Source organism: Sinocyclocheilus rhinocerous, unplaced genomic scaffold, assembly GCF_001515625.1.
Source record: "Sinocyclocheilus rhinocerous isolate Xijiao unplaced genomic scaffold, SAMN03320098_v1.1 scaffold463, whole genome shotgun sequence".
In the NCBI taxonomy this organism is placed as follows: domain Eukaryota; kingdom Metazoa; phylum Chordata; class Actinopteri; order Cypriniformes; family Cyprinidae; genus Sinocyclocheilus; species Sinocyclocheilus rhinocerous.
In genome coordinates, this window is record NW_015627535.1 from 212,759 (window position 1) to 236,242 (window position 23,484).

At 36.3% G+C, this 23,484-nt stretch overlaps 2 protein-coding genes across 6 annotated transcripts; both read left to right on the plus strand.

Annotated features, from left to right (window-relative positions):
- Window positions 1–1,125: 1,125 nt before the first annotated feature.
- LOC107728708 (phosphoinositide 3-kinase regulatory subunit 6-like) lies at window positions 1,126–15,414 on the plus strand. Its single transcript, XM_016538995.1, has 22 exons — window positions 1,126–1,156; window positions 2,839–2,889; window positions 3,174–3,335; window positions 4,797–4,876; window positions 5,725–5,829; window positions 6,320–6,411; window positions 6,526–6,594; window positions 6,819–6,951; window positions 7,337–7,408; window positions 7,692–7,762; window positions 8,294–8,435; window positions 8,527–8,613; window positions 9,895–10,291; window positions 10,392–10,485; window positions 10,569–10,682; window positions 12,782–12,892; window positions 13,058–13,172; window positions 13,295–13,365; window positions 13,912–14,002; window positions 14,803–14,858; window positions 14,970–15,073; window positions 15,206–15,414. The coding sequence occupies exons 4-22, from the start codon at window positions 4,864–4,866 to the stop codon at window positions 15,357–15,359; spliced, it is 2,091 nt and encodes a 696-aa protein (XP_016394481.1). The 5' UTR covers window positions 1,126–1,156; window positions 2,839–2,889; window positions 3,174–3,335; window positions 4,797–4,863; the 3' UTR covers window positions 15,360–15,414.
- A 1,004-nt stretch (window positions 15,415–16,418) lies between these two features.
- Window positions 16,419–20,081, plus strand: LOC107728393 (major facilitator superfamily domain-containing protein 6-like). 5 transcript variants are annotated; one of them, XM_016538561.1, is made up of 2 exons: window positions 16,419–16,546; window positions 18,348–20,081. In XM_016538561.1, the coding sequence occupies exon 2, from the start codon at window positions 18,371–18,373 to the stop codon at window positions 20,000–20,002; it is 1,632 nt and encodes a 543-aa protein (XP_016394047.1). In that variant the 5' UTR covers window positions 16,419–16,546; window positions 18,348–18,370; the 3' UTR covers window positions 20,003–20,081. The 5 variants fall into 5 exon arrangements, with proteins under 5 accessions (XP_016394047.1, XP_016394037.1, XP_016394028.1 ...); XM_016538551.1 differs by lacking the exon at window positions 16,419–16,546 and adding an exon at window positions 17,006–17,225; XM_016538542.1 differs by lacking the exon at window positions 16,419–16,546 and adding an exon at window positions 17,006–17,182.
- The last annotated feature ends 3,403 nt before the right edge of the window (window positions 20,082–23,484 follow it).

A 23,484-nucleotide genomic window follows, 5' to 3' on the forward strand; every position in this document is an offset into this window, starting at 1 on the left:
TTTTTATCAGCTGTTTGGACTCTCATTCTGACGGCACCCATTCACTGCAGAGGATCCAATTGGTGAGCAAGTGATGTAATGCTAAATTTGTCTCAAATACTAAGATTGAGATTCCCTGGAACTATGGCTGCAACCAGGGCCGTACTTGGGGGGGTGCAACTGGTGCGGCAACTGGCACCGGGCCCCGCGTCAGCTGAGGACGGCCCTGGCAGCAACACATCATTACACAGACTCTATTTTAGCACCGATGTGTTGTGGGTTGCTTCCCACTTACGTGGTACAAAAATACTTTCGAGTTTTCCATCAGTGTTGGGTTTTATTCGATTCATGTAGGCACAATGGATTTTTTATGATGACTGACCAATGATGACTCAAATACACAAATACAGAACTTAGGTCAATTTAGAATCACTAAAAACAGGAAATGCCTGTGCATGTAAGTGTCAAGTTTCTCATGTCCTCTTTTTCATTAGCAAAGGTTAATGTCACAGATGAACTTTGGTGGTAATGTCATAACTCTGCCTATGCCTATGGGTTTTTTCTTTTCTTTTTCTCTTTCTCTCTTTCTTTTTTCTTTTCTTTTTTTTTTGTGCATGTAAAAATATGGTACAGTAGATTGTCATTAGTCAAGCACCTTATTTTCTAATTTTGGAGCGAAATGAGAATTAGACTTACAGTCATGACATAAAAGCCAAATGTGAGGAGTTCTCTGACTACAGAGTGAACCAGTGTTGTGGTAAATGAATAGGAAGTAAATCGTTTCCTCGCATAAAAGACCTGTGTGCAGACATACAAAAAGTTGTTCCTTTTATGTGCATCTGACTGAGGTATGAGGGTTGGTGAGTCTGTAATCATAGAAAGCAAATATGGTTTTATTGGTTTGCTAAAGAGGAGAAGAAAATAAAATATTTTTTTTGTTTGTTTGTTTAATTAATTAATTAATTAATTAAAAAGAGTTCCTTTTCGGAAAATACATCACTTCTCAAAATGTTATCAGTCGATCAAGCGATTTCAAAAACGTCATTGCTGATTGCAATGTGATGTGAGCCAGTAACGCGATGTGACGTAGTCGCGTGGGCGGGACTACACGCGCGCTGCGCTTCGCTGTCATCTGTGTGTGAATGAACTGAAGCGGATTTGCATCAGACAAACAAAGGTAAGTTGATTTAAAGTGTTCTACGAACGTTCAAAGCTTTAGTAAAGCTCATGGCACAAAAATCTGCCTCCAACAAGCTTATTCTCATTTGTTAGTAAAATTATGGCGATGTAAATGTATTTATTTAGGCCTATAATTTGTTTGTTTAACTCGGTCAAGGTGCTTTACATGTTGTCACCATAACGGATCTAAAAGATCTCGTTAGTTGACAATGTAGTCATTCAAAATGTATGCTGTTGTATTCATTTTTAACATTAAATATAAAACACGTACACTAAAATAGTTTAGGCTATATATTCACAATATTTGTTTTAAAAAATAATATATTTATTAAAGTAAAAAAAAGTGTTGCTCACAATCATTTTAGAAGCATTCGTTCAGAGGAAAGAAGTAGGCTATGATATAAATTAAACATGATTTCAAAAAGGAGTTTATAGTACAGAAATGACTGAGTGTATAAAATGTTAAATTTAACAGCTCTTGGTCAATATTGGACCAAATTTAAATAACTTAAAATCAGACATCATGTACATGTAAGCTGGTTGACTAGTTTTAGCTGGTCGTCCAGCCTGGTTATAGCTGGTTTGCAGGCTTGTTTTAAAGGGGTCATATGATGCTGCTAAAAAGAACATTATGTTGTGTATTTGGTGTAATGAAATGTGTTTATGCGGTTTAAGGTTAAAAAAACACATTACTTTCCACATAATGTACATTATTGTTTCTCCTCTTATGCCCCGCCTTTCTGAAACGCGTCGATTTTTACAAAGCTCATCGGTCTGTAAAAGCGAGGTGTGCTCTGATTGGCCAGCTATCCAGTGTGTTGTGATTACGCCCCTTACCATACTGTGTTTCCATCATACAGTCTATGGTTTCCATGTGTCCCGGCGCGACGAGACAAAACCAATAAAACCCATTACAAACGAGGCATTTGTTGCATCCAGTGGGGACATAATTACTGACTCTTAACTTTTATAAAGAATATCTCTTTGGATTTGAGACTTTAGTCTTTGCAACTTTACAGATCTTCTTTATGCACCAAGAGCTTGTAACACTCCAAAGAGAAAGGAAAAATTGAAATCGCATCATATGACCCCTTTAAAGGGGTTTTGACCACTTCTTTAGCTGACCATGCTGGGAGTCCAGCAGTCCAACCAGCTAAAACCAGCTTGGCCAGGCTGGGAGACCAGAAACAAGCTAAGACCAGCCAACCTGCTTAGGCTGGTTTTAGCCTCTCTTTTTTTCAGCATGGAGCCACTTGAGTTGGTCATAGGAGGCATTTAGGGAGATTGTATCTCTTGTCATTAATTAGTAGAGATCAAATTTTAAATATTACGTGACTGAAACCTGTTACAGGAGGTTCAGATGTTTGAAATCACCATGTAGATAATTATTTAACTCACCATTGTTCTCAATTCTGTTTCTGTAAGCACTTAATTGGTCAGTATAGTGAAGCCAGAATGACCACATCCTTTTTTGATGAATGTCTGAATGACACTGAAGATTTCTTTATTCTTTACTCATAGATTCATTCATTCATTTTTTTTTCTGAAACTCCTCATCAGGGGTCATCTGTGTCGTTGGCCCTGTAAATGATCTGTATTGGTTATGTATGCTATTATCATATAGTCAGATTACGCACTGGATCATTATATCACTCACTTGCAGTTTCCTTTTCTTTTCAGTTCATATCAAATGCAATATTGGGTGGAGCTCAAGTTCTGGCCTCCATAAAGGTGTGATGTCCTTTCATTTGCATTTTAAAACCACAGCTTACTATGAGGTGATTTACTGCAGTGTGTGACAAGCATGAGTTTCTGAGCGATGTGGGCCTTTCTGCTCTGCACGCTTGGTGAAAGGTGAAAAAAACGACAGTCTAAAAATATCCGCTTATCTCCATTTAGCCACACATTTGTATAGCAGGAAACCAACTGAGCCTGGTCTTCAGTCTGTCTTTGTAAGAGAGAGAAAGACAGCATTTGAATGTCTAGGCAATAAAGTGCCTGTTTCTTCCTTTTAGCACAGGTACAGGCATTCATACAGATGATCTGACAGGAAAAGAGACTTCCTTATGAGCAAGACTGTTGTCAAGATTATTCAAATACCTTCTGCTCTCGCTCGAGGACCTGGATTACCACAGTTTCACAGTTCCTTGTAGGAACAGCGGTTTTATGCATAGAAGGTAGGAATTTACTGTGCATTTCTGTTTTGCACATTATTTTTGTGTGGATAATACAACATTAATCAGAGAATAATTTATTAAAATGTACTATTTTTTGGTTGGAAGAAAGCAGAAATATTTGTTTCTGTCTTTGCAGAGTGTCAAAATTTGAAAAATGAGGTTGTTTAGTGCAGTTGTTCTCAGTTGGACATCAAGTGGCGACCCAATGCAATGGTAAAATGCTTAGTATAGGGAAGTAACCTTAAAATAAATGAATACTTATAAATGAATATGTGACGTTAACTAGCTGCATAATTTGTATAATCTTAGAACTGTACGTTTCTACCATGTGTACAATACTTGTGGATACTTGTGTATATGGATCACTCTTAATTGTAATGTAGAACCAGTCATTTTCTGTAAAGCTGCTTTGCAATGATATGTATCGTGAAAAGCGCAATACAAATAAAAGTGAATTAAACTGAATTAAAATCACACATGAAGTTTATTAGTACGATAAACTGTATAGGCCCAACAGTATGCAAAATTATTAAAAATAAAGAATTGCATAAACAACGAGAGTGTGATTTACTAGTTGAACACACAGAACAAACATTAGGTTAAGTATTGTATCAGCATTAGTCATTAAAAGCAAAGTACCGTACAGTCATTGACATGAGCAATAAAAGATATGGGAAGTGTTGCTTGTTTATTTTGCTATCCTGTGCAAGATTGTGTGATTAATTGTATTTTATTATTTGCATTTCACATAGTTTTTTTGCCCTGCCATTCGCGACCCTATCAGAACAGATCTGCGGCCTGTTATTGAGAATCACCGATTTAATGCGTTTTATGCTCATTCATTTGTTAAATGAAAATATTTAGTTATGTCTAACGCGTGATTTATGAGAAATAACAACATTTCTCTCAAAACATGAAAACCCCTGAGGTTTTCACCCCTTTGAATTCTGCTTCCTGTGCCAAGAACTGTAGGGTCTTTTCTGCATCCGTGTTGTGCTTTCTATATCGACACACTGTAATCTCAATGCAGGAAATGGGCATAAAATTCAGAAAAAGTATATCATGCCAAAGTAATCGTGTTATCCAAGTTCATTCTAAAGTTTTCTGTGCATTGTGATACAGTCAAACCAAAATGTATTCAGACACCTTCAACATTTCACACATTATCACAGTTTATTGGCTATAGTTTAGAAAATGGTAATAAAATATGACAAGAACTCAAGAGTTAAACTGTGTCAGAACAAATTCATCTTGATAATGTTAGATAACACTTAAGCAAAACATGGTCAGGTCAAAGTGTCTGAATAATTTTTGGTCAATTTTATCAATTGTACTGGTAGTCTGCTGTATGACTACAGCTGACATATCCGCTGTATGCATCCACTACTAAAAAAAATATACAAAATTATATCTGGTGTCTGAATAATTTTTGATTAGACTGTACTTTTTTTGTGCTTGCAGATATGAAGGACCTTTCTAACTGACTCATCCATGTCATGTGGATATTATCTGAGCTGTGAACCCCACCATGGAAGAAACATGTACTAAAAACACTCTTTCCTGACACTTGCTGTTGTCTGTTATAGATTACTGAGTTCCATTTCATGCATTACATTAGTTTTATTATTGCACTGAAACATTCTTTCTGAGGGTTTGATATTGATATTAAAATGGTCAAAGCTTTAAGTTTATTTCAGTTGTATTTCATAGACTGGATTTCTTGCATTTTAGTAGTTTAATTCACCTACCATTGCATAATATTTATTTAATAGTGTAAACTATGGGAGTTAACTATAGTACCATATATTACTATAGTACATTACTGTTCAAAAGTTTGTTTTTAATAAATGTATTCAGAAAGTACACATTAAATTGATCAAAAGTAAAGTAAAGATGCAATAAAGTTATTTATCATGTTACAAATTTCTATTTCAAATAAATGCTGTTCTTTGGAACTTTCTATCAAAGAATCATAAAATAAAAATATTTTTTTCTACAACAATATTAAGCAGCATAACTGTTTTCAACATTAATAATAAGAAGATTTTTTTATTATTATTATTCACCAAATCAGCATATTAGAATGATTTCTGAATGTTAATGATGATGATGCTGAAAATTCACATTTTATAATTTACACAGACACTTTGTATTTTAAATTGTAATGATATTTTGCATTAAGTCTATTTTTATTGTATTTTTGATCATATAAATGAAGCCTTCATGAGCATAAGAGACTTAAAAAATCTGACCCAAAACTTTTAAACAGTAGTGTATATATTTATACTCCTTCATAAAAGTCTAAATCTGCTAATTAAAGACTGAAGTTTTCAAACTGAATTGTTCATGTTACATGAGGATTAAAGGAGCTGTGTGAACTGTTTTGCAGTCGGTGGCGTGTCCTCAGTCGTGGAGTCTAGTCTCTACCACAATGTCCATTCCATCCTCCGAGAGCTGGATTGTGAACCTCAGGCTGGATCAGCCTGCAATAAAGGTACCTGCTTTACTATGACAATCTAAACTAAAAGGTAATACACATCTATGCATTTGATATCTTTAAAATGTGTTATATAGCCTGAAGATATCATGTGTTTGAAATCTGGATATATGAAACAAAATATGCTATTCCCTTGTTTAAAGGTGGGGTAAGTGATTTCTGGTAGCCAATGTTGATATTTCAAATCACCAAAACAAAAGACAGACTTCGTTGCGACACGACAACTGTCGTGTCCGGTGTAGACACGGTGTTACTCACCTATCGAGAAGCACCTTTAAGAGGAGGAGTTCACCCAAAAATGCTCTATCGCTCCAAACCTGTATGCTAAGCATTTTTGAAGACTTTTCTTGTTGAGCTCCATATGACAGTTTATCATAATCACATCTGCCAAGCTCCAAAAAAAGACCAAAAAAGCACCAAAAAGTACACAATTCAAGTTTATATGTTGTATTGTTACATATAGTTTAAAAAAAGTATTTTTTTGTAGGCATGTTGAGATGGACTCTGCATAACAGGGTGGACAAAAATCCATCTGTCAGCGTCCCTCTTCTGAGGGTTCTCATAAAAGAGCTTGAAAAGGTTTGTTCCTCAATTATTCTTTCACGTTATAGACATCAAAGATCTGTGCAGAACATCTAAAGATTTTTACAATGAATGATTATCTGGTTTTTCCTTTGATTTGATTTATTCCAGGCGGAGAGAATCAATTCCAAAATTCGCATTATTCCTTTACTTCACACACTTGTCTACACAGTCCTACAGGTCAGATTTCTAGCTTCGTTTTTTTTCTGCAGCGTCTGCGAGTGCTTTGTTTGTTTTGTTATTGTTTCCAGTCAGTGATACGGAATGCATCTGTAAGCAAGTTCCCGACAGATTTGTTATTGCAGGAACAGTTCCTTGTATCTTAACTGGAAATCAACATGATTGGTTTGTTTTTCAGCCATGCGTGATGCATGTTACTTATCGGGTTTTCTGCTTTATTTCAGTCTGTATTTATTCCAGAAGATCTATATCGAAGGATGTTTTTTTGCTTGAAAAGTTTAGTTAGGTTACCTTTACCCTACTGTGCAATCGCTCTCTACTATGCAAGGCAGATGAAAATGGAACAAAATGCACCAGGTAATATATACAGTTACATTAAAGCAATAAAAGTATTTCTGGTGTTTTTAGCACTTTTTATCAGAAATAAACTGGGATGCTTTCCATGTATCAAACTAAATGTTAAACTGGAGTTTTGGAGTAATTTTCAGCTTCATTTTCAGTAAGATACACTCATTTAACCTGATTTTGTTTACAGGAGTATTTCTTACTAACCACCATTCACGCGAGGAGATAGCATGTTTGAATACAGTTAATCTAAATCAAATTTATGACATTCAGAAAATTTAACACAGACAGGACTCAAATATTCTGTTTTCGATTCTAGCTTATTCATATGCACATTTCATTCGTTAGAAGTCCCATCCTGCAACATTCTTCAGGTGCTGTGTTTAATCTATTCCAGGAATACTGTATCAGAGGAGAGTCAGTGCCGAACACAATCTACACAGTGATCTTTATCCACTCCATGAGAAGTAAGTGTAATGCCAGGTTATTAATATTCTCGTCATTTTGCATACTACTGTTCAAAATTCTGGGGACAGTAAGATACCTTGTTTAAATTTGTAAATACCTTATTAAATTGATTAAAGGCATTAAATTGATCACAGGTGACAGTAAAGACTTTTTCACATTATTACGAAAAATTCTATTTCAAATAAATGTTTTTATTTATCAAAGAATCCTATACACAGTGTGTATATATATATGTATATATATGTGTGTGTGTGTGTGTGTGTGTACCTGTTTTTCTATCAGAGTTTTACTGCACACAATGCTAGCTGGATTTGGAAAAAAGTGCCAGGTTGACCAGCTCTCACAGTCTCTAGAGGTTTGTGCATGTTTAAAAACATCGGTTATATATTTTATTTTAGAATACACATCCTATAGATTTGTTTTAAAAAATGTTGAAAACAGTTGTGCTGCTTAAGATTTTTGTGTATAAATCGTGATACATTTTTCTTTGATGAATAGGACGTTAAAAATAACAGTGTTTATTTGAAATATATATTTTTTGTAACAGTGTAAGTTTGTGACTTTACTGTCAGTTTTGATCTTTTTAATGCATTTTTGCTCAATTATAGTATAATGTAAATACAATTTTCTTCAAGAACAAAATGTATAATTATGTAATTTTTACATGTTTAAAATACAGTAAAAATAATCAAATTAAATTACATTTTTAGTATATATACATGTATAAAACATTGTATAATCAAATTTCAGTAGCAAAAATACCCGCAGCAAGATATCACATGGGATGAGTCTGAAGTTTGAACCTGTTAATCCTTTAAGATGTCCATAAAGTCTTTGCTGGAAAATCCTATGCTCTAAATAACTGTGTGTATTTTGTTCATTTCAGCATTTAGGTGAAGAGCTGGAGCTGCACTTCCAGGATCTCGTCACCATCCTAGAGCAGAGAACAGAAGATGGAGCTTCTGACGATCACCAGTACAAAACAAGATTGCAAGAGATCTACCAAGACATCCTTACTGCTCCAAAAGGTAGAAATGTCCTCACCACAATCCAGTAAGACACTATTTAATTCAAGCAAACTCAAACATGTAGTTTTTTTCACACGTTTGGTCTGTTTAGATCCGTCGTGTCCAGCCTCGCAAGTAGAAACTCAGCTGCCCAGTCCTGAGGTCAGCTTCCATGTCTGGACCAAAGAGGATGAGATATGTGAGCTCAACTGCTGTTATTTCAACAAATGCTTGTACCCTTAAAACTATGAAAGCTTGTTTCTGCCACAGGAAAAAAACACAGATCAAACTGTAAATTCTGCAGTATAAAACTGTAATTTACAAACAAGAAAATTTGAATGTAGAATTCAACAACGCACACTGCTACTAAAATCTGTTTTGTACCTTTAACATACTGACAACCAGCATAATAATGCAGGTGGTAAAAAAAAGAAAGCCACATGAAGAATCAAAGTTCATCATAAGTAGCTTTCCCACAAGCTGAAGTATATACTAATATACAGAAGGTGCATTCACACAAACATCATAGTAACACACGTGACACTTAAATAATGCAGTTAAATAAAACATTCATTAAACAACAGATGTCATATAAAACCCAAATGTACATAACTGATAACAAAAACTATTAAGAGACATGATTATTTAAACGAAATACTTTCAAATGTGGAGTTTCACAACATAACGGGAAATTCTGGGAATATCAGTTTACCGTTTTTTGACTGTAAATTATACATTGATTTGTTCTTTTTTACTTCTAAAAACTGTTCAATTAAGATATCATTTTACTGTAAAATTACATGAAATGTAATGAGTTTTTCCATGTGTATAGTACGGGAACTTACTGAAAAGTCAAAATTGTGAGATACAAACTCTCAATTGCGAGAAAAAGTCTGAATTGTGAGATTAAATGTGGCGATTACTATTTTGATTTTTAATTCTGTGCTGGAAAAAAAAAAAAGAATTGTGAGATGTAAATTTAGAATTCACAGAATTGTGAGATGTGTGTGTGACAATTGCGAGATATAACAAAAAATGCAGTTTTTATAAGAAAAGTCTGAACTGTGAGATAAAAAGTGCCCATTTTTGTTTTGTATTTGTGGTGGAAACAAAAAAAACAGAACTCCGCAATGTGAACTCGGAATTCTGAGGAAAAAAATGAGAATTGTGAAATGTAAACTCTATATAAACTCTAAGTTATGCCTTTGTTTTTCTTAGAATTGTGAGTTTTAGAATTGTGATCTTATAATTTTGACTTTTTTTCTCAGAATTGCATGAAAAATTATTATTTTTTAATAATTATTTTTATATATTTTTATATAATTTGCAGTCGGTGGCGTGTCCTCCGTCATGGAGCCTAGTCTCTATATAATAATTATTTTTATATAATTTTTTAATTATATTTTTATTCCATGGTGGAAATAAGCTTCCATATAAAACAGATCCAACATGGTGCGTTTTACATTTTTCTTTTTAACAGGGAATGAGCTGGTTAACTTTGCACTGATGGTTCCTGCAGACCGAAACTCTGCTTGTCTGGATGAGGATGACCTGAAGCGTAACTCGGTCATGTCCACCGTGTCCACGGACAGTGGCATAGAGGGAGACATGCCCATCAGTGAGCTCTCCTCTATAATGCTGGAGTCTCAGGGCGGAGCAGAGCTCCCAGAGGAGCAGAGCAGCTCTCATTCCTTCTACAGGAGGCAGTGTGTGCGATGTCCCAAAGCTGGCAACAGAATGACACTCATGATGGAGGCCATTAGGGGAAATGGAGGATACAGCCTTGCTAAAGAGGAAAGGAACCTCACTGCTCGGATCCTTGTAATGGGTGACGACAGAACGCTAGGACGGCTCGCCAAAACTCTCCACACTATACGGTAAGATGTTTTCATCCATTCTTTTACACATTTTACCTTTGCATTTAAAAAAGTATGAGGCTAATTTATAATGTTTTCATCTTACTATGTTTGTGCTCAGGAAAAGGGAGGCACGACATCTGCTGCTGACAAAGAGAGTGAATATGGAGATGTATTACATTCCAGTGACTGACCAGACACTTTCTCCTGTTCAGGTAAAATAGATTTTGCTTTAGTTTTCATTTAAAAAAAAAAAACGCCAGCAATGACATCTCACTGTAATGCATGTGCTTCCCAGGAGAGTGCTCCTGAAGACATGCTGACATTGGCAGGATATTTGGGTAGCGTGGATCCGTGGTATGACTGTAATATCAACGGTTTGGGAGCCATGATTCTAAAACTGGCCCAGATGGTAATTATTACACTTTTGAAGAGTCCACAATATGAATGGGAATTGTTTAGAATTTAATAATTCTGGTTCCAGTTCCTTTTATGTATTCTGGATCCTTAGCAGTTCCATTAAAAATATTTTAAGTGCTTTTATGGAATAAATATGTGGAAAAAGAAATGAAATTTCATTGTTAAATCCGATTTTTTTCCAATAATAAATAAATGTAAAATAATCATTGCAAAATGTATGTTTACATCTTGCATAGATAAAATTAAATGACATTTACATTGACAACATAAAGAATAATGAGAAGGAAAAATATTTAAATTATTTATTTTGAGTCCTGTTACAACAGCAGAGAAGGCTTTGTGTGTCTGTTGAAACTGAGAACATGCTTCTCTACTTGCATGCTTGTTATAAATATATAGGGATTTAGGGAGTTTTTTAACCTTCTTCTTAAAGGGGTCATATGATGCTGCTAAAAAGAACATTATTTTGTGTATTTGGTGTAATGAAATGTGTTTATGCGGTTTAAAGTTAAAAAAACACATTATTTTCCACATACTGTACATTATTGTTTCTCCTCTATGCCCCGCCTTTTTGAAACGCGTCGATTTTTACAAAGCTCATCGGTCTAAAAAAGCGAGGTGTGCTGTGATTGGCCATCATTGTAGCAGTTAAAGGTGCAATAGGTGATTGTACGGTGGCCGAGAAGTGCTAAACAAATCACAATTCTGAAATCAAAATAACAACCAAAAGGGGTCGATCACGTCAAAAAGCCGACGGCAGGCGCTTATCCATCTGCGCCACTGGAGCTGATGATTTACAGCCACTTTTAACTAAATGTAAACAGGCAGGTGAAACACCATCTGGGCCTGAAGTTTTCCTAGATTTCTGCTTCTTGAAGACCCGGTTCACATCCTCCTCAGACCAGTCCATACTGACGGCGAGTCGTTGGCTGAAAACTGTTTTTTCAATTTTTTAGAGTAGGTTTAAAAAAAGAACATTGAAAAAGAACCAGCTCATAAAAATTATTTATTCGGAAGTCAGACTACACTGCGGACACTGCACAGTATGTGTTTGATTCACTACAAAGAACCGGATCATTAAAGTGATTTGTTCGCGAGTCGGAGTACTGAGTGTGCTGAATGTGTTTCATTCACAAAAAATTTAATTAATTAATAAATAAATAAATAAATAAAAAGTGTTCATAAGAGTCATTCATTTGACGACAGTCGAACTGGTTGCGTGTATTTTTTTGGATTCACTAAAAAGAACCGATTCGTCTAGGAGACGAACAACACTGGGGGACACTGTATGTTTTTTGGTTTACTAAACTAACTAGCTCGTAAGAATCATTTTTTGGCAGTCAGTTGCACCGAATGTGTTGATTTTCCAACGAGAACCGGCTCAAAAGTGTAATTCACTCAGCAGTTCAATGTTACTAGTTGCGCTGTATGTTTTTGAAAAACCAGTTCAAAAAGAACAAGTTCATAATAGCCATTTGTTCTGTAATCAGACCGGTTCTGGCTTCCGAACCTAGTTCGCAACCATGAATTATTCATTGTCCTTTCTCTACTGTTACTTTAATAATGGTACATTCATGTAATTATATCGTTGAAATTAATTGAAATTATTAATATAACTGTTTTTAAGAGCAAGAAATTGCTTGAGAGCTCTAAAGCATCTGAGCAGCTAGAGAATGTAGGGTTACTGTACATCTTTTCCTGGTGTTTGAAGAATGGAGTAAAAAATGTATGTCTTGCTATTTTTTCTATTTTCACCTGTAGTCTTTTGAGTTTCACTATGTCTGTATATCTAAAGTTATGTGCCAAATGAAATGACATTTACATGGATGACATTTGGGATGGAAATACACATGCAAATAAAGATAAATGAGAATGGAAGGGTAAAAATATTTAAATTAAATGATTTATTTAGAGTCCAGTTACAACAGCAGAGGAGGCTTTGCTGGCCCTGAGTGTTGATCTGTATAATTTCTATGTGTGTGGAGTTGAAGCTGAGAACAATGCTTTTCTACTTGCTTGCTATATATAAATATATATAATATAAGGATTCAGGGAGTTTTTTAACCTTCCTCTTAATTGATGGCATTGTAGAAGTCAACTCAGAGTGAATCTTCGGACCCCAACACCTTCCTGCTAGATATCATCTCATACTACACACGTGTCAGCCAGCATCCGGTGCACCTTCCCATCTACTCTGTCAAGGTTAGATTGAACCTTGCAATGATTATCTTCTTGTCTTAGTGAATGAATCAATACTTCTGTGAAAAGTGAATTATCCTTGTGCTTACCAAAAGTTTGTCGTGATTGTGGAGATTGTAGGTTGTTTTCCATGACAAAAGGTGAATGTCTGTATGTTCTCATGTCTAGATCTGCTTTTCTGGCCTCAGCAGCACCACAGTGGAGGAGGTGTTTGTGGCTCAACTCGCCATGGACTTTCCCGAGGTCAAACGCTGCAGGGCCACATTTAAAGACACAATTAAAGGTGCTGATGTCATTCTAATGTTATCTAATGTCATTCTAAAATACATCATATAATTACATCATATATCTCAGCACTTTTTCATCTGCTTTTACTAAATGTTTGCCATCAATTTTGCCTTAAAGGTTCAGTGCGTTACAAAACATACAACCCACAAGAATTTCATGGTGCAGTCGTGTCAATTAATTATAGAAAGGTAAGTATTTTATTGATATTTTTGGGGGACATTTAAAATTTTAGTATTACATTTTCTTAAATGTACACTGCCATTTCAAAGTTTGGAGTTGGTAAGACTTTTTACAAGTGAAAGAATGCTAAGGCTGTATTCATTTGATGAAAATTGCAGTAAAACAGTAATATTGTGAAATATTATTACAATTTAAAGTAAATGTTTTCTATTTGAATATATTTGAAAATTTAATTTATTCCTGTGAGGTAAAGCTAAATTTTCAGCATCATTACTCCGAGTCTTCAGTGTCACATGATCCTTCAGAAATCATTCTGATATGGTATTTGATATGACTTTCTTTTTTCTTTTTTTTACCAATTTAATGAGTCCCTGCTGAATAAAAATATAAAAATCTTTCAAAAGAATTTTTATTTTTTTTATAAAAACACATTTAAATTAAATACTTGCTTTATGTGCAGAAAATAATATGCAAAATAATTGCATGAAGTTTAGTTAGTGTTCTTACAATACAGAATCTATGTCATAAAAGTTTTTGTATTTACATTTCTTTAGGCCTCAATAAGTGACAGAGAAAAGGATATGGGAATGTCTTTGCCGATGAGTGGCATGTTGATCAGTGTCTTGCCTTCCTGCAGAGTCAGAAGTATGTCACATACTTAATAATAATTTAAGAGGTCATGTTGGCCATTAATAAAAGCAATAAATGTTGAGAATTTATGTATAGAAAGGCATTATAATCGGACTCTTCACCTCTGGACATTCTTGAATGTTTTACGTGGGTCTTTATCCAAACATACTGTGAATGTCTGCTCCTCCAGAACTCTGATACTGGCGCTAACAGCTCTGAGTGAATGCTAGAGACAAAACAGGATGTTTACCTCAATATTTCATTCAAGATGACTAAATGTATAATCTGGAACGTTACAGAAAAACCACTCGGTTATATGTTCTACACGTTCACTTACTCTGCTGGGCCTTGTGGGATTCATATCTTGGAAACTTATGCTGACACTATGTAGACCTGTAGGACCAAAGTGCCACATTACAAACAAGGAAACCTGTGTTTTTATTTCTTTTCCTCATTTAAAATATGTATCAGTAACTTCTTGTTGGTGAAAATACATTGTCAGTGTAAGTCTTTAATAAATACTGCCAGCCAAGAGTGTGTTATCATTAACTAAAAGTCAAACTAAAAACATGCTAACGGAAATAATTTATATATATATATATATATATATATATATATATAAATTATTTCCGTTAGCATGTTTTTAGTTTGACTTTTAGTTAATGATAACACACTCTTGGCTGGCAGTATTTATTAAAGACTTACACTGACAATGTATTTTCACCAACAAGAAGTTACTGATACATATTTTAAATGAGGAAAAGAAATAAAAACACAGGTTTCCTTGTTTGTAATGTGGCACTTTGGTCCTACAGGTCTACATAGTGTCAGCATAAGTTTCCAAGATATGAATCCCACAAGGCCCAGCAGAGTAAGTGAACGTGTAGAACATATAACCGAGTGGTTTTTCTGTAACGTTCCAGATTATACATTTAGTCATCTTGAATGAAATATTGAGGTAAACATCCTGTTTTGTCTCTAGCATTCACTCAGAGCTGTTAGCGCCAGTATCAGAGTTCTGGAGGAGCAGACATTCACAGTATGTTTGGATAAAGACCCACGTAAAACATTCAAGAATGTCCAGAGGTGAAGAGTCCGATTATAATGCCTTTCTATACATAAATTCTCAACATTTATTGCTTTTATTAATGGCCAACATGACCTCTTATGTGTAACATATGTTCCAGAGAAATCATGCATGTCATCTTTTGCCCACAGCATTGAAGTTTCTCCATGCTTGGACCCGGGATACTCTCATCAGCCGAGTACAAAATCCAAGTACAGTTTGGGAGAGGGAGGTGAACCGCTGGGCAAATATGTCAACAAGACCCTCACGCTACCAATCAACACCTTCTGTGGCACTGAGCAATGACAATACGACTCGAATTCATGATATAAGAGCTCGAGTCACGAGACAAACTGAAACCTTTTACCTCTCAGAGGCTTTTAGTGTTTGAAAATTTAATTTATTCCTGTGAGGTAAAGCTAAATTTTCAGCATCATTACTCCGAGTCTTCAGTGTCACATGATCCTTCAGAAATCATTCTGATATGGTATTTGATATGACTTTCTTTTTTCTTTTTTTTACCAATTTAATAAGTCCCTGCTGAATAAAAATATAAAAATCTTTCAAAAGAATTTTTATTTTTTTTATAAAAACACATTTAAATTAAATACTTGCTTTATGTGCAGAAAATAATATGCAAAATAATTGCATGAAGTTTAGTTAGTGTTCTTACAATACAGAATCTATGTCATAAAAGTTTTTGTATTTACATTTCTTTAGGCCTCAATAAGTGACAGAGAAAAGGATATGGGAATGTCTTTGCCGATGAGTGGCATGTTGATCAGTGTCTTGCCTTCCTGCAGAGTCAGAAGTATGTCACATACTTAACCTTCTGTGGCACTGAGCAATGACAATACGACTCGAATTCATGATATAAGAGCTCGAGTCACGAGACAAACTGAAACCTTTTACCTCTCAGAGGCTTTTAGTGTTTTGTATGTGTGCGTTTCCTCTTTTTATATTTTCTCTGTTGCCTAAAATACATGTAACCTCAAGAGGCTATGACTTCCTGCTGAGCTGTGAACAGACGTGATGTTTCATAGACTGTTTGAATGTGTTGAAATGTCTGTGAATTGACCTCGATCTTTGTAAAAACGTCCTGCAGTCTGCATTTTAAAATTTTATGTTTACACTACTTTTTTATTTTCATGACAGTGTTTGTATGATACTCGGATGTGTAATTTAACACTTTGGAAGCACTTAGACTTTCATTTGACACTTGCCATTAACACACGTTACACGATAGAAAATAAAACGCATTGAAGATAAAGGCTGCATCCAAAATCGCATACTCTCTGAGTAGGCACTTCTTTTGAATAAGTAATTACTTCACGACTGTTAAAAAAGTATGTTCTATATAGTATAGAAGTGTGTAGTAGCCTATGAATGTAATCTGGACATACAACATATGCCATGTTGTCACTGTCATGTGATCTACGCCATCATTTGCATCCCGTGGCTTCATGGGATAGCAAAGTGTCCATCGTAACTGGGTACTTTTCACCTACTGTTTTATGAATACTATGAATTTGGACATACCGGTACTTCTCCTTTCACACACTGTTTTTCGCCTACTGTATAGTAGGAAAGTATGCCATTTTTAGATGCAGCATTTGTTGTAGGCATTTTGGATCAGAATAGCATGGTACCCTAGTTTTTCTGCAGTATGCAGTATATACACTGTGTGCAATATGTAAGTATGGAAACCTGTTACATTTGCCGAAATGTGCTGTGGGACATTTGGGATATTGTATTTTACAATGCAATGCGCTCGACTTTTATTTACTGTGACAAATGAACTTGAGCTAACAAAGTTTTCTTCTTGACATTTTATCAGACTTGCCAGTAACTGTAAAGTAATATATTTTATTACTCGTTGAATTAAACGTGCAGCGTAAATGATTCTGTAAATATACTGTAAGTTCATCCTCGCATCAAAAGGTGGCGTTGTAAACTAAAAAAATTGAATTTGCTCTAAGCGCTGAGGTCGGCCATTGGTTGTTTGTCAAGAGAAGGAAAACGTGTTACACCTCACCTGGATGCGGTGTGGACATGAAAAGCCAAAGAAAACTTTAATCGACAATATTCTGTCAAGCAAACCATGAGTTTACGGATACGATAGATCTCAGGTAAACAGCAGACGCTCAGCAGTCTCGTGACGTGTTACAACAGGTGCGCGATGATGCTAAGTTTCCTGTTACTGAGAGTTTGACGTGTCTTTTTTCTATCTTTTTCTTTCTTTAAGCCAGTTTAAGCGATTTACAAGATTACAAGAGACTGAATAGAAAACATCTGCTAAAACTGCTTGTTGGAAGTCTTTCAGGTTTCATTTTGTGAAATTGCAATACACTGACTGCACGCTCTCTATCGAATTTTTTTAAATAGATACTTTTAATGAACTTTGCTCTCATGTGATGTTTCATTTTCTAGAAGTGTCCTGTTTTAGGAAATCATGGTGAGGGGATGTGTACATATAATTTAAACGCGGTTTGCTGGACACAGTTTTGCTCCATATGGAGCCTATTAACCCATGTTGTTTATGTTATGTTATGTGTTGCAATATACAATGATGATATCATGGTACTCTATGAAACCCTTCGAAGTACCATTTAAATACAATAGTACATTGTTTTCTTTGGTGTAAAATAGTGTTACCCATTAGAAATAGAAAATGAAATACTTTCTACCATCAAAAAGTATCATTTACTTTAATACTGATATAATACCATGTTTATGGACATTTATTTTTATATATATTTATAAAATTTGTATATACATTTTGAATTTCACATATATACAGATATAATTAATATTTGTATTTATTGTATTGATTTAATATATAATTGAAGGTAAATAATAGCATGCAACTGAAAGTCTGTATCAGGGCTGAAACAGGGGTGTCAGACTGGAGGGCCGGAGCCCTGCAGAGTTTAGATTCCACCCTAATTAAACACACCAGATTCAACTAATCAAGTCCTTCAGGCTTATTTGAAAACTACATGGTATGTGTGTTGGAGCAGGGTTGGAACTAAACTCTGGAGGGCTCCGGCCCTCCAGAATTTGAGTTTGACACCCCTGGTCTAAGATAACATAACATCTAAGAATGGAACAAAAATACTACACATTCCACAAAAAGTCCCATGGTACTACCAATAATAACACTTTTTTTTCTCATTTTGCACAAACTGTTATTTTTTTACACTTATCATCTTATACAACCACTTTACCATTGTTCTGTAAACTTGCATATATTTTTTTCCATTTAATTTTTTTCTTTTTCTTTAAACCACACAGAGCGCTAACTGAAGTCGACAAACATGATGAAGAATGGAGCAATGCAGAAGAGCAAGCAGTGGAATGTGAAGGGAGCTATCTGGCTGGCGGGTGTCTTTCACTTCCTCCATTCCTGTGGCTCCGGTTGCCTCCTTCCCTTCCTGACCCTCTACTTCCGGCACCTGGGTCTCAACGCCACCATGATTGGAATCATCATGGCGTCCAAGCACCTGCTCGCCCTGGTGTGGCGCCCATTGTCCAGCGTCCTCACCAGGCAGTACGACAAAAGGCGGACGGTCATAGTGGGCTCCCTGCTCAGCTCGGCATTGGTGGTTTTGACTCTTCTGCTCTTTCCGTCCACAGGAATCCAAGCTGAAAGTGGACGGTGTAACGCTAGTCAACCCGATACTGATCCTACCACCATTCTAGAGTGGGCGACGATTCCATCGCAATCAAATGTTACTGTTTATTCAATAAACCAAACATCTGTAAGTGCCGAACAACCTGTTGAAGTTACCACAATTGTAAGTTCCAACTGGTCAGCAAGAGGCCTGAGATCTGTGAAGAAGCCTCAACAGGAAGAAGACCCTCACACTGAGTTCCTGGGAAGCCTGAAAGTTATGGATGCCCAGCATCAGATGTTCTTTCTGGTTCTCATTGTGATGGGTTTGTGGGAGTTCATGGCCGCCCCGTTGGAATGGACGACTGATGATGGACTCTACGAATACTTGGATTTCGTAGACGCCACCGACCACCATAATGGCGTGAAGGTCTGGAAGCAGCTTGGAGCTGCTTTTGGCAACTGTGCAGTTGGAGTTCTTGTAACCAGTCTGTTTTGTCTTACAGGAACTACATTGGAGTTTTACTCCTACACTACATTTATGATCCTAACCGTCCCTACAGCCGCCCTTCTTCCAATCTACCTCCGCAAGCGTGAGCGGCCCACTAGTGCAGGCTTTAAGGCACTACAATTGGTGCGTGGGAACTCGCAGGCGATACTTTGTGCCGTCACTGTCATTTTGATGGGCATGGTGAACTCCGCTGTATCGGATTTCCTCTTATGGCACATGCAGGACTGCGGTGCCACGGAAATCCACATGGGCATCTCTTTAGCCTTGGCGCACTTAAGCCAAACTGGCTTTGCTCCAATTGCTGGCCATCTCTCCCGGTTTCTAAAGTACCACGGTTGGTTACTAGTACTCGCCGTTGTTAGTTTAGCCCTACAGTGTCTTTATTACTCCTTCCTGTGGGGCCCGTGGGCTGTAATACCCGCTCAACTGCTGGCGGGCTTCAGCACCGGCGCCCTCTGGTGGTCCGTAACATCGCAAAGCGAAGACATCGCCACTCCCGGCACTGAAAAGACCATTTTAAGGCTGTTTGAGGCTCTTTCTCTGGAGTTGGGTGCAGCGTTTGGCAGTCTGACGGCTGGGTTTGTGGTGCAAAAGTTTGGGGTCCAAGTGCTTTTCCAAGGCACAGCGGTCATTCTGGCTTTGTGGAGCAGCGCTCTTGCCGTACTCAAGTGGAAGATTCCTCGGCAGCGCCGGATAAACTACTCACGCCTGCTGGCCGCTGACACCGAGATGAGCGAGTCGGAGTCAGATCAGGAGAAAGACTGGCTTGAGACGGCTATGGAAGACGCTACAGGAAATAACAAGTGGACAATAGATAAGTCTTAATCAACTTGTTAACAGTCGGCAAATAAAAAAACTAAGAGCGAAATATCACTAATACAGTATCTGCAAAGAATTATTTTCTTACTCCTACTCCATATTTTTGTCATGTTTTCCCATGTAAATATCTAAACATTTTTATATAAATATGCATTTACTTGAGAAGTATAATGACAAACAAGAACACAAGTCTTGTTTAATAAGAAAATGTATCAAAATTGACATGAAACATGATTCGATATCTTATGTCATTATAGTTCTCAAGAAATTAAGTCTTGTTTTGTGATAAAATTATCAAAATTTATTACGTTTAAGCGTAAAACAAGAAAAAAATATGTCAATGGGATAAAAAGAATAAATTCATTCAAATGGAAAACAATATTAATTTTCTTACCACACTGGCCCCACATTAATGACTTAATATCTTAACATCTGAAGTCATTTTCCTTCTCAAGTAAATGTGTCTTGATTTAGTTTTTAATTATTTGTGATGGAAAGCAAGCAAAAAAAATGTTGCAGTCCATAAGGGCATGTTCTCATTCATCTTTATCATAATAACATTCATCATGGATTAAGTTATATAAATTAATTACTCTCTCAAGCCAGATACATTTTTATTTGGGATTATTTAAAGCTTTGAGAGAAGAATTATAGCTCCAATACCTATAGGATCTTTGAATATCCTAAAATGTACATCATCTTTTGTGTGTGAAGATTTGTTGTTTAACAGGTCAGCTCTTTCCTAGACTGAAGGACTGGAGATGAGATGAGCTGGTTTGTTTGCTTACGGTAGGCATTTCCTCTCTGCCAAACAGCAATAATCATGTGAGCAAATAGTGCCTGTTGTTTCATCTTCACACCCTTTCGTTACCACTCATTTTTATGTTTTGCAAATATTTGTGATCTGAAGCTAATCCTCGGTTACATGTTATGCAGAAACTTTATTTATTGTGCATGAGGCACTCAAATTCTCCACAATTAGGTATCACTTGAACAGGGGTTTATTGAAGATAATCATAATAAAAGTATCTTACTTCTAGATTAAGGGATTGTGAACAAGATGTTTGACTTAGAAATGAAGTTAGCCAAACCTGTTTTGAGGGGGAAAAAAGCTTTTCAAACTTGTTCTTGAGTACATTTTCCTGTACAGCTGGTCTATAGTGTGTAGAGCAGCGTACTTGTGACTGACAACTTCTTTTTTTTAAATTAAAGGAAGGATGGGAATAAATATTCTTAACATGTCATGTTTGAAATAAAAAACATCTAATAAATGATTATTTCCTCTTTCAACAAATGCATGAAGTCAAGCGTTTGTCATTTTGTCTAAATGTCTTGATAAGCTCTGCATCGTAACAAGTGGTGTACTTTGACCCAGCCTTACTCATTTTATTGCATTATGTAAATAAATCAATGAACGTGAATTTGCCATGTTAACATTTCATGGCATAGCAGTGTGTCAGTGTTTATGTTGTTTCCTTTAAATCAGAATTAAAGCTCAAATCTAACTGCAAGCATTGACACCAGGGTCAGACTGCATAGCTAAAAGTGCTTTCTCCTCAAAGGGTTAATCTGTCAATGCAACCAGGCTGGTAATGGTTCAGCAAGATCGCAACACTTCCTCAAGCTGAAACCCAACCCATGCATACAAAGGTTTTCTGTAGGCCTCATTCACAGTTGCAACCGTATGTTTAACTTTTATGTCCTGACTGTTGACTGGTATAAACCACTTGTTTTACGATCCAAATTAATTTAAGCACGTGCTTATGTTATCCTGAAGACTGATAAAAAAAAAAGACTGATAAAAAAAAGTTTCTAAGAATTTGTGACATGGATCATTCTTTTACTGACAGGGCTGTTACATTGTATAGTCAGTCTAAAAGTGTTTTCTAATTAAACAATGCATTCATGTAACATTAATGTCTGGCATTTATTTGTATTTTTTGTTTGATTTATTTATTTTTAATATGAACATGGCATCATGTCCACTGACCCAAAGACTGAGAGTGATTCATGTTTTAAAGGGGTCATATGATGCAATTTCAAGTTTTCCTTTCTCTTTGGAGTGTTACAAGCTGATTGTGCATAGATAAGATCCCTGAAGTTGTAAAGACTAAAGTCTCAAAACCAAAGAGATATTCTTTATCAAAGTTAAGACTCTGCCACGCCCCCCTAAAACGGCTCGTTCTAACACGCCCCCACATATCTAGGTCACTATGTGGGAATATTTGCACAATGCGCCCAAATGTGCACGCAAAGAAAGAAGGCGTGGTTTCAGTAACCGCAGTTAGTGTTGAAGCAGCATGTCAGGGATACTGTGTGTTTCTAGGCGAAAGCAAAAGCACTTTATTTGGCCCTCCGAAAGTAGATGCATTTAGGAATCTTTAAGATCACTTACAACAGAACAGCAATGCATTTTATGGACGACCGTTTCGTGAACCTAGGAGAGGAGGTAATTCTGACTTTGCTATGACAATCTGGCGCTTCTGAATCAGCTACTGTTTTGTTATTAGTTTAAGTATTTGCTATTGACTGTTCAAATGCGGAGTTTTGCGCATCGTGTGTGTGTGTGTGTGTGTGCGCTTCTGTGTGTGTGAGAGATAGAGAGAGAGAGACAGCGTCACATCACAGTAGAGTCAGCTGTCTTAACCGCGGCTTGTGTACTGCATCATTACTGTGTCTGTTCCCCTTTCGGGCGAACTGATGGTAAAACTAATGACATTATTTACTGTCTTTACATTTATTTTGAAAGATGAAGCTCGCGATTATGGTAAGGGGCGTTACATTTCCGACGAGTGCTTGCGGTGTTCGGCCAATCACAATGCACTGAGTCAGCTGGCCAATCAGAGCAGACTGCGCTTGTCGGAAGGAGGGACTTTGTAGAAAACGAAGCGTTTGAGAGAGGCGGGGCATAGAGGACCTACAATAATGTACAGTATTTGAAAAATAATGTGTTTTTTGAACATTAAAGCATGTCAACATATTCTGTTACACCAAATACACAAAATAATGATCTTTAAAAAAGCATCATATGACCCCTTTAAAGGTAAGTACAAGTCATAAGTTAGGCTACTTTGAGTTTTTACTTTCCACATTTGCCAACTTAAAGGGGTCATATGATGCTATTTCAATTTTTCCTTTCTCTTTGGAGTGTTACAAGCTCTTGGTGCATAAAGAAGATCTGTAAAGTTGCAAAGACTAAAGTCTCAAATCCAAAGAGATATTCTTTATAAAAGTTAAGAGTTAGCCACACCTACCTAAAACGGCTCGTTCGAACACGCCCCCACATATCTACCTCACTATGTGGAAATATTAGCATAACGCCGCCCAAATGTTCACGCAAAAAAAGAAGGCGTAACTTTTATTCTCGATGTAGTATTGTTGTTGCCGCCGCCTTGAATCGTCGGCTCCGGCCGGACAAGGCATCACAATATGGTAAGGAGCGTAACATTTCCGTCACATGCTTGAGGTATTCGGCCAATCACAATGCA